The 21,284-nt window shown below is 35.6% G+C and overlaps 1 protein-coding gene and 1 pseudogene across 1 annotated transcript; one reads left to right on the forward strand and one right to left on the reverse strand.

Annotated features, from left to right (window-relative positions):
- Positions 1 to 2,227: 2,227 nt before the first annotated feature.
- LOC116128989 lies at positions 2,228 to 2,932 on the reverse strand (annotated as a pseudogene).
- Positions 2,933 to 4,346: 1,414 nt separating this feature from the next.
- LOC116129050 (tyrosine/DOPA decarboxylase 1-like) lies at positions 4,347 to 5,907 on the forward strand. The gene has a single exon (XM_031414798.1). It carries the CDS (start codon positions 4,347 to 4,349, stop codon positions 5,868 to 5,870), a length of 1,524 nt encoding a protein of 507 aa, XP_031270658.1. The 3' UTR covers positions 5,871 to 5,907.
- Positions 5,908 to 21,284: the final 15,377 nt, after the last annotated feature.

Raw genomic sequence — 21,284 nt, forward strand, 5'->3', positions numbered from 1 at the left:
ACATTATGTCTGACAAAAGAACCTCCGAGTGTGGAGGGGAATATGGCAAAAATTCATAATTCACTTTGTAACTCCCTTTCTCATCAACATAGTGAGTCGTTAAAGAAATTACCCATTAGTAGTACAAGAACTCCAATATCAGAAGTCAAGCATATTCTACAAGAAACCCTCTCTAAACAAGCTAATCCTTTCCTTCCCTTGTAATATATCTTTAAGCAATCTGCCTGAGGCGTGTTTCTAGTATAATGCTTAACTTCATGATTCAATACATGTGGACTCCCTAATTCCTTCATGCTCCATTATTAAATATGGGTAATTTGTTTTATGATTCCTATTGCCATCTTCTCGACTATAATTTCTGGAGAATCTTCAAACGTCTCAATTTAGTATCCAATCCATCATCATTTGATCTACACTACTAGTAATGGTACGTTTAGGACAACCTTCCATATGGCGCCTCATATTCTTAGTCCCATGACTGGAACTACCATGTGCATAAGACTTACCACAAATCATACACTTTGCCCTCACCTCCCCATTATCTTCTACATATGTTGTAAATTGACCCCAAACATCTGAAACTTTACGTCTTTTTGGACAAACAGTACTACCAGTAGAAGGAAGTTAACCTACGGCTACATTACGACCCGTTCCTAAATCTGTAGACTCCTCCATACCAAGCCAATCTAAAGGACACAACAAAGTATTTACATTTAAATTAATTAACCAATCATAATTCATAACAATTCGTCCAAAAAAAATAAAAGCACTCCCATATATTTTACAAGCAAACCAGCCCTACCAAATGATTGGATTTTTCCAACTCAACAATCAACACCCCTCAACTCCAATAAGTATAACCAATCATAATTCATAACAATTCATCAAAAAATAAAAAAAAAAATTATAATGTGGTATATGCTGTGAAATTGTGAATCATCATTATTTGAGTCAAAAGAAAATAAATATTTGAGCAGGGGCCAAAATTCATTTTCAAAACTTTTTAAGCCTCCCTCACATCATGTTTTTAAGCAGTCAATTTTCAACTTCCTAATTAGCTGGTGTGAGTGTTTTTTTTTTTTTTTATTATTATTTAATAATGAGTTTTGTCTTCTCTAGTTTTAATTCAATTGAATCATGTTAATTGGAGAAAAATAAAAGTTACAGACATGAAATGAAAGACTCTCCAGTGTACACTATACAACAACTCAAGTTACTCAACAAGTCAACAATATGGGATATCCACGGATCCACCCCTGATTCCATGCTTTATAACTTTAATAACAAATTGGATTCTATTAAAAACACCCTACGGTACCTGCCGTGCTACTGCTGCCCTGCCGTTCTGCTGTTGCCCTCCCATGCTGCTGCTGGTGCTGCAGTGAGAGGAGATCTGCTGCTGCCGTGACCTAACTGCTGCTACTACTGCCATGAGAGAATGGGCTGTCGTGACCTGCTGCTGTTGCCGTGCTGTTGGCACCTGCTGCTGCCGTGAGAGAAGTGAGAGAATGAGGGAGAGTGGAGCTGTTGTGAGAGTGAGAGAGTAAGGGAGTGGAGCTGTTGTGAGAGGAGTGGTCATGGAGCTGCTGTGAGAGGAATGGTCGTGGAGCTGCTGTGGCTTGTGAGAGAAGAGAATGAGCTGCTGCGTTTTTTGTTTTTTTCACTGATAAGTTTTGGTTTAGATTAGGGTTTGAGAGTGAGAGTGATAAATTTTATTTTATTTTTTTTAAATTTCAAATTTGTGGGTCTGCAGGTACCCGCGGGTATTACCCATCCCACCCGCAAAAATCACGGGCAGGCCGAGTACAGGTCAGATTCTCAAGGGTCGAAAGGTATGTTGCCCATATCCGTCCGCTAGATACGGGTACCAGTTGACCCGCAGGTACGGGTGGTTATTTGCCAGGTCTAGTCACCGCCATCTATTTGGCCTCTGTACACTATTTGACTGATTCATATCATCATACGCGTTTCCAACTTGTTGATGCACATGTGGTCCAGATGTTTTAGAACCAAGTGGATCGACATGTGACCCGTCTCATAACTAGACCTGGCAAACGGGCGGGTTGGGCGGGTATGGTCTGGGTAACAACGGGTCACGGGTGGAACGGGTCGCGGGTTCACAGGTGAAAAAATCTCACGAGTCGACATTTTCATGATCCGTACCCGCCCGTGCAGGTACGGGTCACCCGCGGGTCACCTGTGAAAATTTATTTTTCTGTAATCTGCTTCAAATCACAGTCTCTCTTTCTCTTTCTCTCCCACTTGGGGAAGAAGAGACATCAGCAGACTCAAAATCTACTGCAAGAGAAGTTTGATTCTGAGTTTGATTAGATTCAGGATCAGAATCCCCACTTCTCCTACCACTATTAAAAGAAAAGCTGACCCAAACCTCTCTCCTTTGCTCATCTCTCTTGTAACCAATTTCTTCTTCATCAACAGGCATCTTGTATCTACAAACAAGACACGACCTATGAATCCCAAGCCACTTCTCTATACACTTAGCGTGAAACCTATGCTTACATGGCATCTCTTTCCCCATCTCACCAACCTCATACTCTTCTAAACGCACTACACACTCACCCACTTCCCCTTCTTTTTCATCTTCACTATCACCAATCTCGAAACTCCGCAGAGCCTCCACAGACGCCTTGGAAGCTGGCGATTGACCATCTTTGGATACTAAGTTCCTCATCAAAGAATCCAAACTTGACGTTCCTTCAATCACCACCATTCCTTGAGTCAACGGGTTTAATTGAGAATTCTTCCACTCGAATTCGTAGTTGTTTCTTGTCGGTGTGTTCAGGATTACTCTCTCTGTGGAGATGTTACCCGTGAAACCCAAAAAAAAAGGGAAGAAACAAAGACATATCTCTGTGCCTCAAGAGTTGCTCAAACAAAGAAGAAATCCAGGAGTTTCAGCTTCAGAGGCCATGGCAGCAAGCGAAAGATCAGAGAAGTGAAGAAAGCGTGGAGAGAAATCGAATAAGTGAATAATGGAATTGTGGGGAGAGAATTGGAAAGGAGATATAAGGTAGCGCACAGGAAGAGAGGAAGGTTGTGGAAAGATCTGGAATACCGAGTGATAAGTTTTATTTTTATTTTTTTTAAATTTCAAATACGGGTCCACGGGTACACGCGGGTAGTACCCGATCCATCCACAAAAGTCACGGGTGGACCGGGTACGGGTCAGATTCTCATAAATCAAAATATATGTTATCCATACCCGTCTGTTAGGTGCGAATACCCGTTAACCGCGGGTACACCCGCGCGGTTGCAGGTCTACTCATAACGCAAATTCAATCGTCATACACAAGGAGTAGTGGAACCAGGATTGTGAATTGAGAAAGTCAAACTACAATTATTATTTAAGCATTATAAAATATTTAGAGTTTATCGGGATATTTTATAAAGTATTTTTTTAATTAAATTGTATTATATATAAAAAATTATAAGAGATAAAAAATTCAGCCATAATATACGCATATTACTTCACTTACTTTGCACTTCTCGACCAAAAAACGTGTGTTTGCATTAATTAGATTATAGAAAAGATAGCATTGATTTGAAATAAAGTTTCATAATTTGTAGACTATTGAGCTCCTTAATTTCCTTATTATGAGGATTAATTTACGTATAACCAAACTAATTTTATTGGACATAAGTTGATGCTTTCTAATTTCCTGGGAAAAATTAATTGGAAACCAAACTAGCTTTAAATATACAGTAATAAAATGAAGTAACATAAATCTTAATTAATATATATCATCTATATTTGTTAACTTCTAATAATAACTTTTATATACTCTATCTATTTATTTTATGACGTATCTATATAAAATAATTTATTTTATGATTTGATATGATTCTTGATTATATATCATATTAATTTAATATGATAATAATGGTTATACCAAACTAGTTTTAAAAATATATAAATTGATGGAGAATATTATTTATCTATATTATTAAGTTTTAGAGTTTTTTATGTGCTCTTGTGTATTTTTTATCATATATATATCTATATTATTAAGTATTAAGAGTTTTTATGTGCTCGGATTATTTTATCACATCAATATATATAATATATATATATAAAAGACGCATATCAAATAAGTATCACGAAAAACGTACAAAAATATCATTTAATACATGTCAATGTCAAGTTAAACGTAAGAAAAGTCAAATTTAGGTCCTAGCCTCTACTGGCCAAACCCTATTACATTTACACGGTATCCCAGATCTACTTATGTCTATATATACTTACTGAGTTCAACCTGTTGATTCATCCATTGAGTTCAAAACCTCCATTTTTTGCCCTCTCATTCTTATCCTTGATTTCTCTTCCAATGGGTAGCCTAAATGTCGATCCAGAACTTCAAAATAACTCGGTATCATGCATTAACCCCCTAGATTCTGAGGAATTGAGAAGGCAAGGTCACATGATCATAGACTTCATCGCTGATTATTACAAAAATGTCGAGAAACAGCCCGTTCGAAGCCAAGTTGAACCGGGTTATCTCAGTAAATGCTTGCCAAAATCTGCACCAAATAATCCTGAACCCATCGAAAAAATCCTCCAGGATGTCCAGGAACATATTGTCCCTGGAATAACACATTGGCAAAGTCCTAATTATTTTGCATACTTCCCTTCAAGTGGCAGTGTCGCTGGGATTATTGGTGAAATGATTAGCACTGGCTTTAATGTTGTAGGATTTAATTGGATGTCATCACCCGCTGCAACCGAGCTGGAGAATATAGTTATGGATTGGCTCGGAGAAATGCTGAAGCTTCCTAAATCTTTCCTTTTCTCTGGCAAAGGCGGGGGTGTTATACAAGGAACTACGTGTGAGGCCATTTTGTGCACATTATCTGCGGCAAGAGACCGTATTCTCAACAACATTGGAAGAGAAAACATTACGAAGCTTGTTGTTTATGGCTCCGATCAAACTCATAGTGCTCTGCAGAAAGCTGCTCAAATTGCTGGCATTGATCCGAAAAATTTCCGAGCTATTAAGACAATGAAATCATCTTCATTTGGTCTATCCCCGGACTCACTGCAGTCGACAGTTGAATCAGATGTAGAGGCCGGGTTGATCCCTCTTTTTCTATGTGCTACAGTTGGGACGACTGGAACAACTGCCGTTGATCCAATCGGTCCGCTTTGTGACATAGCCAAAAGATATGGAATATGGGTTCATATTGATGCTGCATATGCCGGAAGTTCCTGTATCTGCCCGGAGTTTCGACATTTCCTCGATGGTATAGAAGATGCGGACTCCTTCAGTCTCAATGCACATAAATGGTTCTTCACTACTCTCGATTGCTGTTGCCTTTGGGTGAAGAATCCAGGTGCTCTCATACAATCCCTCTCAACAAATCCTGAGTTTTTGAGAAACAGGGCGAGTGATTCGAAGACAGTGGTGGATTATAAAGATTGGCAAATAACTCTAAGCCGAAGATTTCGTAGCCTGAAATTGTGGCTTGTGCTTAGAAGTTATGGAGTGACCAATCTGAGGAATTTCCTTCGAAGCCATGTCAAAATGGCAAAGCTATTTGAGGAGCTAGTGGGGACTGACAAGAGGTTTGAAGTTGTTGTTCCAAGAAACTTTGCTATGGTTTGTTTTCGGGTAGTGCCATCAGCCTTGGATAAGGCAAGCGATGATATTGAGGAGGAGCCAGTAAATAAATTCAATAATGAACTGTTGGAGTCTATAAATAAATCTGGGAAATTATACATGACTCATGCCATTGTTGAGGGAATCTTTGTGATAAGGTTTGCTATTGGTGCCACTCTGACGGAGGAACGCCATGTGGTGGCGGCTTGGAAGGTGGTGCAACAACATTTGGAAGCAAACCTTAATATGATATGAGCTCATGAAAATGCAAATTAGAGTATTTCAATATACCTATACCTCTTTCTGTGGTAGAAATTAAGCATGCAAATTAATATAAGATCATGAAAATGAAAATGAAAATTAAACTCAGTTCACTTGATATAAACCGTCTAGTGCTCATTGTGGAGTCCTAATAATTAGATAACTAAATTCTGTGTGAGAGTATAAAATTTATTTATTTTTTAAATTTCAAATTTGTGGGTCTGCAGGTACCCGCGGGTATTACCCATCCCACCCGCAAAAATCACGGGCAGGCCGAGTAAGGTCAGATTCTCAAGGGTCGAAAGGTATGTTGCCCATATCCGTCCGCTAGATACGGGTACCAGTTGACCCGCAGGTAAGGGTGGTTATTTGCCAGGTCTAGTCACCGCCATCTATTTGGCTCTGTACACTATTTGACTGATTCATATCATCTACGCGTTTCCAACTTGTTGATGCACATGTGGTCCAGATGTTTTAGAACCAAGTGGATCGACATGGACCCGTCTCATAACTAGACCTGGCAAACGGGGGGTTGGGCGGGTATGGTCTGGGTAAACGGGTCACGGGTGGAACGGGTCGCGGGTTCACAGGGGAAAAAATCTCAGAGTCGACATTTTCATGATCCGTACCGCCCGTGCAGGTAGGGTCACCCGGGGTCACCTGTGAAAATTTATTTTTCTGTAATCTGCTTCAAATCACAGTCTCTCTTTCTCTTTCCTCCCACTTGGGGAAGAAGAGACACCGCAGACTCAAAATCTACTGCAAGAGAAGTTGATTTGAGTTTGATTAGATTCAGGATCAGATCCCCACTTCTCCTACCACTATAAAAGAAAGTGACCCAAACCTCTCTCCTTTGCTCCTCTCTCTGTAACAATTCTTCTTCACAACAGGCATCTTGTATCTACAAACAAGACACGACCTATGAATCCCAAGCCACTTCTCTATACACTTAGCGTGAACCTATGCTACATGGCATCTTTTCCCCATCTCACCAACTCATACTCTTCTAAACACACTACACATTACCCACTTCCCCTTCTTTTCATCTTCACTATCACCAATCTCGAAACTCCGCAAAGCCTCCACAGACGCCTTGGAAGCTGGCGGTTGACCATTGGATACTAAGTTCCCATCAAAGAATCCAAACTTGAGTTCCTTCAATCACCACCATTCCTGAGTCAAAGGGTTAATTGAATAATTCTCCCACTGAATCGTAGTGTGTTTTTGATCTGTGTGTTCAGGATTACTCTCTCTGTGGAGATGTTACCCGTGAAACCCAAAATAAAGGGAAGAAACAAGACATATCTCTGTGCCTCAAGAGTTGCTAAACAAAGAAGAAATCTCAGGAGTTTCAGCTTCAGAGGCCATGGCAGCAAGCGAAAGATCAGAGAAGTGAAGAAAGCGTGGAGAGAAATCTGAATAAGTGAATAAGGAATTGTGGGGAGAGAATTGGAAAGGAGATATAAGGTAGCGCACAGGAAGAGAGGAAGGTTGTGGAAAGATCTGGAATACCGAGTGATAAGTTTTTTTTTATTTTTTTTAAATTTCAAATTTGCGGTCGGGTACCGCGGGTAGTACCCGATCCATCCACAAAAGTCACGGGTGGACCGGGTAAGGGTCAGATTCTCATAAATCAAAATATATGTTATCCATACCGTCTGTTAGGTGCGAATACCCGTTAACCGCGGGTACACCGCGCGGTTGCAGGTCTATCATAACGCAATTCATTCGTCATAACAAGGAGTAGTGGAACCAGGATGTGAATTGAGAAAGTCAAACTACAATTATTATTTTTAAGCATTATAAAATATTTTAGAGTTTATCGGTATATTTATAAAGTTATTTTTAATTAAATTGTATTATATATAAAAAATTATAAGAGATAAAAAATTCAGCCATATTATACGCATATTACTCTCACTTACTTTGCACTTCTCGACCTAAAACACGTTGGGGTGCATTAATTATGATTATAGATAAAGATAAGCATTGATTTGAATAAAGTTTCATAATTGTAGACTATTGAGTCCTTAATTTCCTTATTATGAGGATTATATTATACTGTAAACCAACTAATTTTATTGTACATAAGTTGATGCTCTTAATTTCCTGGGAAAATTAATTGGAAACCAAACTAGCTTTAAATATACAGTATATAAATTGAGAAGTAACATAAATCTTTAATTAAATATATTTTCATCTATTATTGTTAACTGTTCTAAAAATTAACTTTATATACTCTTATCTATTTATTTTATGACGTTCTATAAAAATAATTTATTTTATGATTTGATTGATTCTTTGATTATATATCATTTATTTTTATGATAATCAATGGTTATACCAAACTAGTTTTTTAAAAATATATAAATTGATAGTAGAATATATTATTATCTATATTTATTAGTTTTAAGAGTTTTTTGTGCTCTGTGTATTTTTTTATCTATATATATATATTATTAAGTATTAAGAGTTTTTTTGCTCTTGTGTATTTATTTATCACATCAATAATATTATATATATAATATAAAGACGCATATCCCAAAAATGTATCACGAAAAACGTACAAAACATATCATTTAATACATGTCAATGTCAAGTTAAACGTAGAAAAGTCAAATTTAGGTCCTAGCCTCTACTGGCCAAACCCTATTACATTTCACGGTATCCCAGATCTACTTATATGTTATATATACTTACTGAGTTTCAACCTGTTGATTCATCCCTGAGTCAAAACCTCCATTTTTTGCCCTCTCATTCTTTATCCTTGATTCTCTTCAATGGGTAGCTAAATTGTAATTATGTTTTATGATTCCTATTGCCATCTTCTCACGATAAATTTCTTGAGAAATCTTCAAACGTCTCAATTTAGTATCACAATCCATCATCATTTGATCTACACTACTAGTAATGGTACGTTTAGGACAACCTTCCATATGGCGCCTCATATTCTTAGTCCCATGACTGAAACTACCATGTGCATAAGACTTACCACAAATCATACACTTTGCCCTCACCTCCCCATTATCTTCTACATATGTTGTAATTTGACCCCAAACATCTGAAACTTTACGTCTTTTTGGACAAACAGTACTACCAATAGAAGGAAGTTGACCTACTGCTACATTACGACCCATTCCTAAATCTGTAGACTCCTCCATACCAAGCCAATCTAAAGGACACAACAAAGTATTTACATTTAAATGAATTAATCAATCATAATTCACAACAATTCGTCCAAAAAAATAAAAATAAAAACACTCCCATATATTTTACAAGCAAACCAGCCCTACCAAATGGCTGGATTTTTCCAACTCAACAATCAACACCCCTCAACTCCAATAAGTATAACCAATCATAATTCATAAGAATTCATCAAAAAATAAAATAAATTATAATGTGGTATGTGCTGTGAAATTGTGAATCATCATTATTTGAGTCAAAAGAAAATAAATATTTGAGCAGGGGCCAATATTAGGGGCCAAAGTTTATTTTCAAAACTTTTTAAGCCTCTCTCACGTCATGTTTTTAAGCAGGCAATTTTCAACTTCCTAATTGGCTGGTGTGAGTGATTTTTTTTTTTTTTAATTTGATAATGAGTTTTGTCTTCTCTAGTTTTAATTCAATTGAATCATGTTAATTGGAGAAAAATAAAAGTTACGGACATGAAAGACTCTCCAGTGTACAACAATTCAAGTTACTCAACAAGTCAACAATATGGGATATCCACCCTTGATTCCATGCTTTATAACTTTAATAACAAATTGGATTTTATTCAAAAAAACACCCTACGCTACCTGCCGTGTTGTTGCTACCGTGAGAGGAGATCTGCTGCTGCCGTGAAAGAAGACACCTGCTGCTGCTGTTGCCATGAGAGAATGAGCTGTGCTGCCGTGAGAGAATGAGCTGCTGTGAGAGAATGAGCTGCCGTGACCTGACTACTGTTGCTGCTGCCGTGAGAGAATGAGTTGCCATGAGAGAATGAGCTACCGTAACCTGACTACTGCTGCTGCTGCTGCCGCCGTGAGAGAATGAGCTGCCATGAGAGAATGGGCTGCCATGACTTGTTGCTGCTGGCGCTTGCTGCTATCGTGAGAGAAGTGAGAGAATGAGGGAGTGGAGCTGCTGTGAGAGTGAGAGAGTGAGGGAGTGGAGCTGCTGTGAGAGGAGTGGTCATGGAGCTGCTGTGACTTGTGAGAGAAGAGAATGAGCTGCTGCGTTTATTGTTTTTTTCACTGATAAGTTTTGGTTTAGATTAGGGTTTGAGAGTGAGACTTTGAAAGCAATAAGTTTTTTTTTTTTTTTTTTTTTTTTTTTTTTTAAATTTCAAATTTGCGGGTTCGTGGGTAGTACCCTGTCCACCCACAAAAGTCACGGGTGGGCCGGGTAAGGGTCAGATTCTCATGGGTTGAGAGGTGTGTTACCCGGACCCACCCGTTGACCCGCGGGTACGGGTGGGTATTTGCCAGGTCTACTTATAAGGAGGATTTTAATATTTATAAATCTTCAATGTTTTAGGGGGTTTTTGATAATTTTAGAGAGGTATATATTACTTTCCCAAAATTATTGAGGCGCTTAATATTTAGCTATCCCTCAGCGGGTGAATAAAATTAATCCCTCTGAAAAATTTAAAGTAGGGAAAATCTAAAATTGTATTTTTGTTTTTTCCCAAAAGTCTATTCTGTAGATATTATTTCCATGAGTACTGCCTTATAAACTAGGCAAGAAAATGAAAACCCTCTAAAGTGAATTAAGGCTTCCGGTCAATTAATAATTAATACAAACAGAAAAACAAAGTACACACTTGATGCTGATGAGTAATTGATGGAGCTTCTAGCATTTCTGATTATTTGCGTTTCCCACAATTCATTTTGAGAGATACTGAGCACTCTTCTTTCTTTGCCTCTAATAAACCTAAAGACTATTCAGTTTAAAAGTAAATCTAGAACTCTAGTCATTCTTCACAAATCTACAGATATATCAACAATAATAACAATGACAATATGAAAAATTAAAGCAGCATAACATAAAAGAAAAGAAACACAAAGATTTATAGTAGTTTGGTAATCAGATTGACTACCTATATCTACTCTTCAGGACAGCAAGCAATACTCAATCACTAGAGCAAGTAAACCTTACGGAGTTTTTGCCACACATAGCTTAAAAATAAAACCCCTGTTTGTTCTCCTCTGTAAAACCCACATTGCCCCTTCTATTTTCTCTCTATCTCCAATACAACAAATTATTAGCATATATACAAAGGAAAAAAATCTAGAGAAGGGACCATGTGACAATCTTCTCAGCCAGGCCATTAGATTCATCTCGCGATCTCTATGGCTCCACGTCGCCCTCCGTTATAATAACTTTCTCTCTGTAACCAAGAGAGAAAAGTCGATAAGAGTGAAACTGAAAATGCGCTTGAATGAATACCACAAACACCCTTTCATTGCCCTTATATTTGCTTTGACCAACTATTCAATTTTTGACTCCACATGTGACTGAAAAAGGTCCAAGTCAGGTGCCACATCATCACAGCCTCAGATTTCTTCTCCACCTCCTTCCCGTTCTCCTGTGGCATTGGAAACTTGAGTGTCATTGTTGCATAATGTCACATAACATCCATTAATATTTAACCAAAAGAACTAACAAAACGTGTTAATAAATATTTATGTCTGACACTGAGGTAAGCTCAGCTGCCAACTTAACACAATGAACCAAGTAAGTTAGTGGAAGAAAGATTTCATTCAAACGTACGACGCGAACTTCTTCTCCAATTCCTTGTAGTTTTGTTTTAGATTTTTGTTTAACATATATTAATAAAATTGCCAACAACTTTAGCATGTAAAAAAGGGGAAAAAAAAAATATATTTCTCTCAATGAACTTTACCGATATTTCATCGTCGACCTTCTCTTTCGTCACTGGCTTCTTGGATTTCTTGCACATGCAGCATTTCATCTTTGGCTTTGATTCTTCAGCAGCAGAACAAGAACAATAGCAGCAACGTTTCTACATCCATACATTAACATGAATTTAATTTGTACAACTAAATGAACTAATCTAAGAAAGCAAAACTACGTGACTCAAATATTTAACCTTGTTACAATATTTTTTTTCTCATTACCCTTGTTAGAAAGTGATCCACAGATGAAGTAAATCCAATAAAATCATCAATAATAATTATTGTTATTTTATAATTTCCACCATATTTTGAAGATTAATTTAGCCTTAAATAATAATAAAAATATTATTGCGGAATTTCTTACCGGACAACAAAGTGGGAGGCAGCAACAAAGCCAGCAAGCCTTGGAGTCGCATCCGCACAAGTATGCCTCAGCCTTCATGATTTTGTTCAATAAAGAGGATTATAGTAAAGTAAGAAAAACACAAATTCCCTAATCTAATCCCAAGATCATGTTAACATGTTCATCACTGTAATCACATTAATGTAATTAACGAACTGTAATAAATAAATGTAATTAACAAACTATAATAAATATAATCACAGTATAAATACCTCATTTCCTTTGTCAATCCAAATTGAAGTAGAACCATTTCCTTTGTCAATCCAAATTGAAGTAGAACGGTAGACAAATTGAAGCAGAACTATAGATAAAGAGAGAAAAATAGAAAAAAACTTTCGTATTTTGTATAGTAGATAGATTAACTGTTTTACACAAAGAAAACTTCTTTATACATGGCAATTGTCTTTATCGCAATTGTTGTATATTGGGTGGTAACTGTCTTTGGTAGTTGCCATAAGTGGGTCCCATAATGGGTGTCCCACTTGTTATTTAATATCTCTTACTCACACATGATGAGACTGTTTCTCTTTGTGTTCTTCAAAGTTCATACTTTAGTAAATATGTCGTGTGACTATGCATACATCGAGAGCATATTAGTCATATATCTGTTAAGAATATATAATTTCTCGAATAATGAAACTTGGGTTGTATGTTGTATGCAATACCTAGATTACTTATCACATCTTATGATATCATTTATAATAAACATCTCATTTATCACATCTATTAGTCATAAAGATTACTTATCACATCTATTAGTCATAAAGATTAAGTAACGATCTCATTTATAATAAACATTTGTTGTATTCATAATTATGTTTTGTCATTACATAAAAGCAAAACATAATTGGTTGACCAATGAATACACATGATTGTAGTGTGATAATAAAAAAAATTGTAATCTTCCTCTTTTCTCCAATCTTGTAGCTTTCATTTAATTTGCTTTTCCAAAAATATCCCAGTAGATTGAATTTATATTAATCTTTTGGCAACACTCTAAGATAGCCATCATTAAATAAAAGTTTTCAAGAAATAGAATAGAGTAATAAGGATACTCTATGAGATTTTATTCTTATAATCTCAGGCTCTCACACAATGTTAAAGTTGAGATTTTGACTTTCATTACCCTCTTGGTATGTGGTATGAATCACATGCTATGACATTTCCTTCTTTCCCGTGGAGTGCATGTCTCTTTTTTCTTGTAAATGTCGTATATATTTTAGTTCAGACATACCTAATGTCTAACTTGAGTTCACTCTACATACTTTTAATTCATCAGAATTCTAATCTGGCAATTAGACCGATAAAATAATAAATTTTGATAATTTATCATTTATGGCCATACTTCATTATGACATTATTTTTATCACGTTTTAGGCGATGTTAAATATTTTAAGCTTGGCTTTTTATTATCAACTAGATAATAATAAGCTTAAAATTGTCTCATCTCCATTCCCACAAGGTAATGGAGGCGATTGCTTGTGTGAGAAGCTCAATGTTTGACATGCTTTTCAAAATAAAAGTGTGTATACATATATATACAAATACTCATTTATGTATGTCCCATAATAAATTAAATTGAGCATTAACAATATTGGTAATTAATATTAATAAGATAAATGTGAACATTGTTGGAAAATCTCAATGTATGAGTACATTCAACATCTACATAAGCTTAGAGATATAACATGTCTATTAAATGTATCTTTTCGTATAGGCTTTGTAAATGGATCTGCAACCATGTCATGCAAAGATATGTACTTCATGTTCACCTCTTTTTGTGCCACCAAATCTTGCACAAAATTGTATTTGATATCTGCATGTTTTGTTTTACCATGATATTTGGGATCTTTAGTGTATGCTGTTGTTGCTTGATTGTCACAGTTTACTCTCACTAGTTCAATAACAACATTAATTATTCCTAGATGATTCATGAATTGTTTCAAATAAACGACTTCTTGTGCTATAGCTGAAAATGCTGCAAACTTAGTCTCCATTGTAGATAAGGCTATACAGGATTGTTTCTTATTGCTCCACGATATAGCCCCACCATTTAGTAAGAAAACATATCCAGAAGTAGATTTCCTTTCATCTAAATCTCCTCCCTAATCAGCATTGGTGTAGCCTCTCAAATGTAAATCATTTCCTTGATAACATAATGAGTGATCAGTTGTTCCCTTTAGGTATCTTGAGATTATTTTCACTGCTTTCGAATGTGCTTGTCCTGGGTCGGACTGATATCTGCTTACCAACCCAACAGCGTAACAGATGTCAGGTTTTGTGCATATCATGGTGTACATGAGACTTCCAACAACACTTATATAAGGAACATTCTTCATTTGTTTCTTTTCTTGCGGAGTCATTGGACATAATTTACGACTTAAAGTCTCGCCTTTCGAGATAAGGTTGTCATGAGTTTGCAATTTTGCATATAAAATCGTTCAAGAATTTTCTTAATGTGTGGCTCTTGTGAAAGAGACACTAATTTCCTTGAGCGATCTCTTGAAATCTTGACTCCAAAGATATATGCAGCTTCACTCATATCTTTCATCTCAAAATGAGATGATAACCAACCTTTGATTTCATTCACAAATCCCTTGTCATTTCCAACTATAAGCATATCATCGACATATAATGATAATATAACAAATTTGTCATTGGATCTCTCTGTACACACACAGTGATCTTCATCAATCATTTTAAAATCATACGACATTATCTCATTATGAAATCAAATGTACCACTGTCTTGAGGACTACTTGAGGCCATAAATTGACTTTAAAAGTCTGCACACTTTATGTTCTTGACCTTTTCTAATAAAACCTATTGGTTGTTCCGTATAGATCTCTTCTTCTGATTCTCCATTGAGAAAAACAGTCTTTACATCCATTTGATACAATTCAAGATCCATGTTGGCGACTATAGCTAGAATAAGTCGGATTGAGGTAAACCGCAAAACAAGCGAAAAAGTTTCTTCATAATATATTCCTTCTTGATGTGTATACCCCTTTACGACTAAGTGAGCTTTGTATATTTTTTAATATTGCCATCAGCTTTACGCTTGATTTTGAGAACCTACTTGTTCTAATGGCTTTGTGTCCTTTCAATAAATCAACAAATTCCCATACTTGGTTTGATTTCATAGACTTCATTTCTTCTTCCATTACTTTCATCCATTTTTCCTTTGAAAGGCATTTGAAAGCCTTGTTTACATTCCTTGACTCTTCTTCATCTTGTGGAGTAACTAGAAAAAATCCCTCCTTCAATCTCAAATTTGTTAGAGTAGGTGCCCTAAAGCCAATCAATTATTGTAAAATTGACTTTGTAATAAATGTTTATTTATCAATAAAAGGCATATTCTTCTATATCGTGTAAATCATAGTTATATGTAATGATATATGTCCTTAGGATGGTAGAACCATGACGAGAGTATCAAGTGTTTCAAATCTTGATAGTGAGAACCCTATAATCACATATGGTGGCCATTCTAGAAACATCCATAGCCCCTGTATTATTCTGACCAAGGACACAGATAATACGGTAAGACTATCATAATATTTAACGACCTTGTTGAAAGGTAGTGACTAATCTCACTTGTCAAGGTTGTTTGCCGACAACCTGGTGTAACGCATGGGTGCTTGCTAGAGGCAAGTTCACTGGACATACCCACTAGAGGATTCTATATGGATGGTAACCTCAGTGTCTATGAAATAAATCCTCTAACGGATGGTGGTGCATGTTATCCTTAGACTGGAGATCACTAGAGTGCCTTGTGCACCAATTGGTGTAGTTTGACACTAGCTCAACGTAGTTCTATTCAGAGCTATCAATACGGTAGTGATTGGCTACATTGAGAAGTGTATCAAGACTATGGTGGATTGACAAATGATTCATCACTCCTGGGTACGGGAGAAGTTATCTCACTAGATAATTCAATAAATGGCAATGACACTAAATCTGTAGCCACAATGGGATTGAGTTGTTGCTCAATCCAATTTTATATTCCTATCATTGGTCTAGTAACTGAATACAAACATGTTGAGGATATCTGAGGTTGACACTATTTATGTACCTCAGTCTTGATGAGATAACAGATGATGAAAGGATTTGATTACACGGAAACCATACCATTGACAAGTTGCGGTTTTGCTGAATCCGAATCTATCGGGTGGCCATGATGCCTTACTAGGGCCAATCTTGGTCTATGTGTAATGAGATGATTAATTGATGTTAATCGCGATACTACACACTATCGATATGATGAGGAGCCTACGGGTCACACACTTAGAAGATAATTTAAGAATCATTTGGTGAGAAGGGTATTTTCATCTTTCAGGATGAAAGGGTATTTTGGTAATCTTATAGACAGTGCAATTAAATTTGCTGAGGTTGTTGCCTGTATTTAATTTTAATATTAAAATTAAATTAGTGAGATTATATTTAAATATATCTATGCATATATTTAAATGAATTATTATTAATTAAATATTAATATATTATTATATATTAATTGATTTTAATTATAATAATAATTAATTAATTAAAATACCATGAAGGGGGTGTTTGGTTGCACGAGTGAACTAGGGTTGGAGCCCATGGCTATTCCTGAGTGGAATAGGGTTTTAATTGTTGCACTATATAAGTGCAACTTAAAATTAAAACAATTGAGAATTAATTAATTCATTCAATAATTAAAAAAACCCTAGCCACCCTTTTTACTCTTTCTCTCAAGCCTCACTCATTGATTGAAGAGAAAAGATTTGTTCTCTTCTTGACTCATTGAAAACATTGATTCTTGAAGTCATCAAGAGGATCTAGCAAATCCCTTGATAGTTCTACAGATTATCTTCATTTAGATAACGTGAGTGCAATTCTACTTTGAATCGGGAGCGAGATCAAGTCAGAGATATTGAAGGAGCCTCCAAACGTTGGTAATATATTCCAAATCCTTGTATGGGTTAGACTTTGATTTATACAAATTTTGTTTACACTGTTTTGTTTATAACGTTATAATCTTTGCCCAGATTTTGGGTTGTTAATGTGATGATCAGATTCGCTTTGTTTTTATATTGCTATCTTTTTTTTTTTTTTTTCCACTGTGCGAATCTGTTCACTCACTTACAAAATGTCATTGTGCAACATGTTTCATGTTTGATCAATGTATTGGAGATTGATTGGTGTTACTCCCACTTGGACTAGCTATCATAACTGAATCGTTATTAAGGAACGACAAAGGATCTAAAACTGATTCATCAACTTCTATATCGCTCCCATTGGGATGTAGTATAACCAGCTAGTTTTCAGCAGTGAAATTGCCTTGGTCTTGTGTTTCATATAGAAATAAGTCTTGACCTTTCTCGCCCTTCTTAAGAAAATCGGTTTCTAAAAACGTGACTTCTCATGATTCAAACTCAGTGATGTTATCACTTTCTTGTTCCCCTATGAACATATATCCTTTGGAATGCTCTAAGTATCTTATGAAGATACATTTCTTCCCCTTTGGACCTAATTTTCCATATTTATGGGAAGGGTCATGAACATAGGCAGCACATCCCCATGGTTTTAAGAGACTCAAATCAAGTTTCCGATTTTTCCATAACTCATATGGTGTAATAGTAACAGATTTGAAGAGTGTTTGATTGAGTATGTATGTGGTAGTCAATAAGACATCACCCCAAAAGGTTATGGGCAATTTTGCTTGTACCATCATAGAACTCACCATTTCAAGTAGGGTTTTGTTTCTTATTTTTGAAACACCATTTTGTTACAAAGTGCTTGGAATAGTTAACTAACGTTCTATTCCCATTTCATCACAAAAATTTCTGAACTGATCAAATAGATATTCACGACCTCGATCGGTTTGTAGAACTTTATTTTCCTATCTAATTGATTCTCAACTAAGTTTTTAAACTTCTTAAAGCATTCTAAAGCTTTAAATTTATGAGAGATCAAAAGGACATAACCATACCAGGTGAAATCATCTATAAATGTGATGAAATAAACAAACTCATGTCTAGCCCTCACATCCATTGGACCACATATGCTAGAATGAATCAATTGCAATGGAACTTCAACTCTTATCACTTTTCCAAATGGTTTTCTTGTGGTTTTTCCAACTAGGCAATATTCACAAAGAGACAAGTCTATTTTTGTTAAGTTTCCTAACAAGCCTTCTCTTGCTAGTATATTCATTCGTTGTTAGCCAATATGGTCAAGTCTTATATGCCATACAATCACATCATCATTATTGGAAGATGTAATGAGGAAAAACATGCATAGCTATAATTATAATCCACATCTAATACACTAAAGCCATCGGAAATATAACCACAACTATATTTATTTGTGCCCAAAAAAAAATTGACACCAGTACTTGAAAAGTTTAAATTAAAACCTAATTTGATAAGTTCTAACATGAAAATCAAATTTTGACGAATATTGAGTGCATATAACACATCGTATAGGTATAGGACTCGACCTCCACACATGATCAACTTGCATGTGCCGATTCCCTTAACTTCCACTCTAGAATTGTTACCTGCATTACCTACTTTGTTTCTCGTGGTAATTGTTGAAACTCCACGAAAGCACACCTATCTTTCTTTATGTGGTATGTGACTTTTGAATCTACAGTCCACAAATGATGAGATTCAATTAAAAAAAACAAAACTGGAAACATTTATAAAACTTACTTTGCAAAACAAGTAATTTACTTTTTTGGACTCGCTACAATTGCGAGCAAAATGTCCATTGTTGTCATAGTTATAGCATTTCACCTTTGCCATATTTTTCTTTTTGGCAGGATGCTTTCATTTTCCATGTTTATAAAACTTCATTTACTTTCCTTGAGTCTCATCATTATTGCCTCTTCTTTGGGATTCACCTCAAAATTTATGCTTAAATCCCTTCCTACCATGTATACAAGACCCAATATCAGTATTTGTCTTACTAGCATTAATGCGATCTTCTTCCAGTTCTAAACATCGTGTGGCATCTACAAAATTTTTTATTCCCTCATTATGGGCAAGGTGTATCTTCATGTGTTCCCAATTTTGAAGCAATGATCTTATGACAACTTGAACCTATTGTTCATCAATTAGGACATGACCTGCATCTCTCAACTCACTAATCATGTTTAACAAGTGCCTTAAGTGTACTTCCACAGTATATTCAGACTTTTTCTTATATGTGTCAAACTTAATTGTAAGTGATCAGAATTCGATAATGGACGTACCTCCAAATTTTGTAGCGAGGGCAGACCATATGTCCTTTACTAATTCATACTCTCAGTACTCTTTCATGAGATCATTGTCCATGCTAACAAAGTGATGCAAGTAGTGGAATTCTTTTTCTTCCACATGTCATAAGCCACACGTTCTCTTCTACGTTGAGCTGTGGCTCATTCTTCAAACTTTTCCATGGTCGTGGTAAGAGCTTCAAGAACCTCCTATTTTTCCAAGACATATTGGATTTTCATAGTCCATATCTTATCATTTTCGCCATTAAATTTTTCTCCTTTATTAAGTTTGGCAACAATGTTCTCAGATGCAGATATCATTTCTAAAAAAATATATACACATAGGATAATGCACATTATTCAATGCTCAGAACATACATTTATTTTCTTAATCAATTATATCAATAATAATTGTATATTAGATTCAAAATCAAAAGTTAACTATGTCAACAATCATCATCCAAAATTATAATCTCCAACTATCATAGATATAATTAATTGTAATTCCAAATCAACATAAATGCATATTAAAAGAAATAAATAGAATTCAATATAAGTTCACATAGAACAATTGAAAAAAAAAATAGACAAATGAAATGCATAAAAATAAGAAAAACACAAAGAAAACCCCAAGATATTAGATATAAATGGGGCACCCATGATGAGACCCACTTGTGGCAATTGCCAATAGTTACCACCCAATATGCAACAATTGCAATGAAGGCAACTGCCACATATATAAAGAAATTTTCTTTGAAGAAAAAAATAACTCTATCTAACATAGAAAAATATTGCGGAAGCTTTTTTTTCTGGATTTCTCTCACTGTACGCTTCTAATTCAATTTGGATTGACAGAGGAAAGGAAATATTTATGCTATGATTTTATTTATTGCAATTTGTTAATTATATTAATGTGATTGCAATGATGAACATGTTAACATGATCTTGTGATTAAATTAGGGAATTGATATGAATTCAAGACACCAATTCATACATCATCTCATTCCATTCATAAACATAACATATTAACACTAAAATCACACAAACATCATCTTGCAGCCATTCGACCAAGGCAACCACAATCAAATACAATCTCTTTCATCATTTTATGTCAACATTCCAGTTATGTCAACAATCCAACAAGATAAAATCCAACCCCTCCGTGACAACTCAACAATTTGGCAAACTCAAACACACAAGCCCAAAACCGAAAGAAAGGAAAATGAAAGCTAAGGCTTAGTTGACTTACTAGATAATTTGGCCAAGAATCATTCAAGCTTAAAGGAACTTCCACTAGCTTGAATCAATCCACCACCAAGTCTAGGCCGAACTTGGATAAAGGAAAACCAAAGAAGAATTCATCCTTCTTGAAACAATATTCATCATATATTCCATCATGCTTACAAAATGAGAGTCTTGCCTTTATATAGGCATTACAAAGATAAGAATTGCCCTTTACATATACTTACAAAATATTAAAAATAAAATTAAGGGCTTAATTCTCAACCATTCATTCAAATTAGAATGACATACCCATTTAATGCATAAGGACAACAACTCACTTAAATTAAGGATCTATGTCTCTAACCACTAATTAGCTTGAATAACTTCCCTCCATTGGATCAAATGGCATCCATTTGTTGGACTTGGGCCAAATGGATCTTTCCACACATGATGTTCATGGTTTGGGCTAATATCAAGGGCTTTAGCAACATCTTGGACTTTAGCACTCCATGGAAAATTTTGTAGATTTCCTTGAGGGAATGGGCCGATTGGTGCACTTCTTGCAAAGCTTGGTTTCTTGGCTCTTCAATGGTAACTCTTGCAAAATAAAGAATTAATTGGGCCTATAATCTCATCATCGTTCT

The sequence above is a fragment of the Pistacia vera genome, unplaced genomic scaffold, assembly GCF_008641045.1.
Source record: "Pistacia vera cultivar Batoury unplaced genomic scaffold, PisVer_v2 Contig1056, whole genome shotgun sequence".
Taxonomy (NCBI): domain Eukaryota; kingdom Viridiplantae; phylum Streptophyta; class Magnoliopsida; order Sapindales; family Anacardiaceae; genus Pistacia; species Pistacia vera.

What these genes read in the sequence shown, in the direction of transcription:
- LOC116129050 (XM_031414798.1), top strand. Translation starts at nt 4,347, where the DNA reads ATGGGTAGCCTAAATGTCGATCCAGAACTTCAAAATAACTCGGTATCA.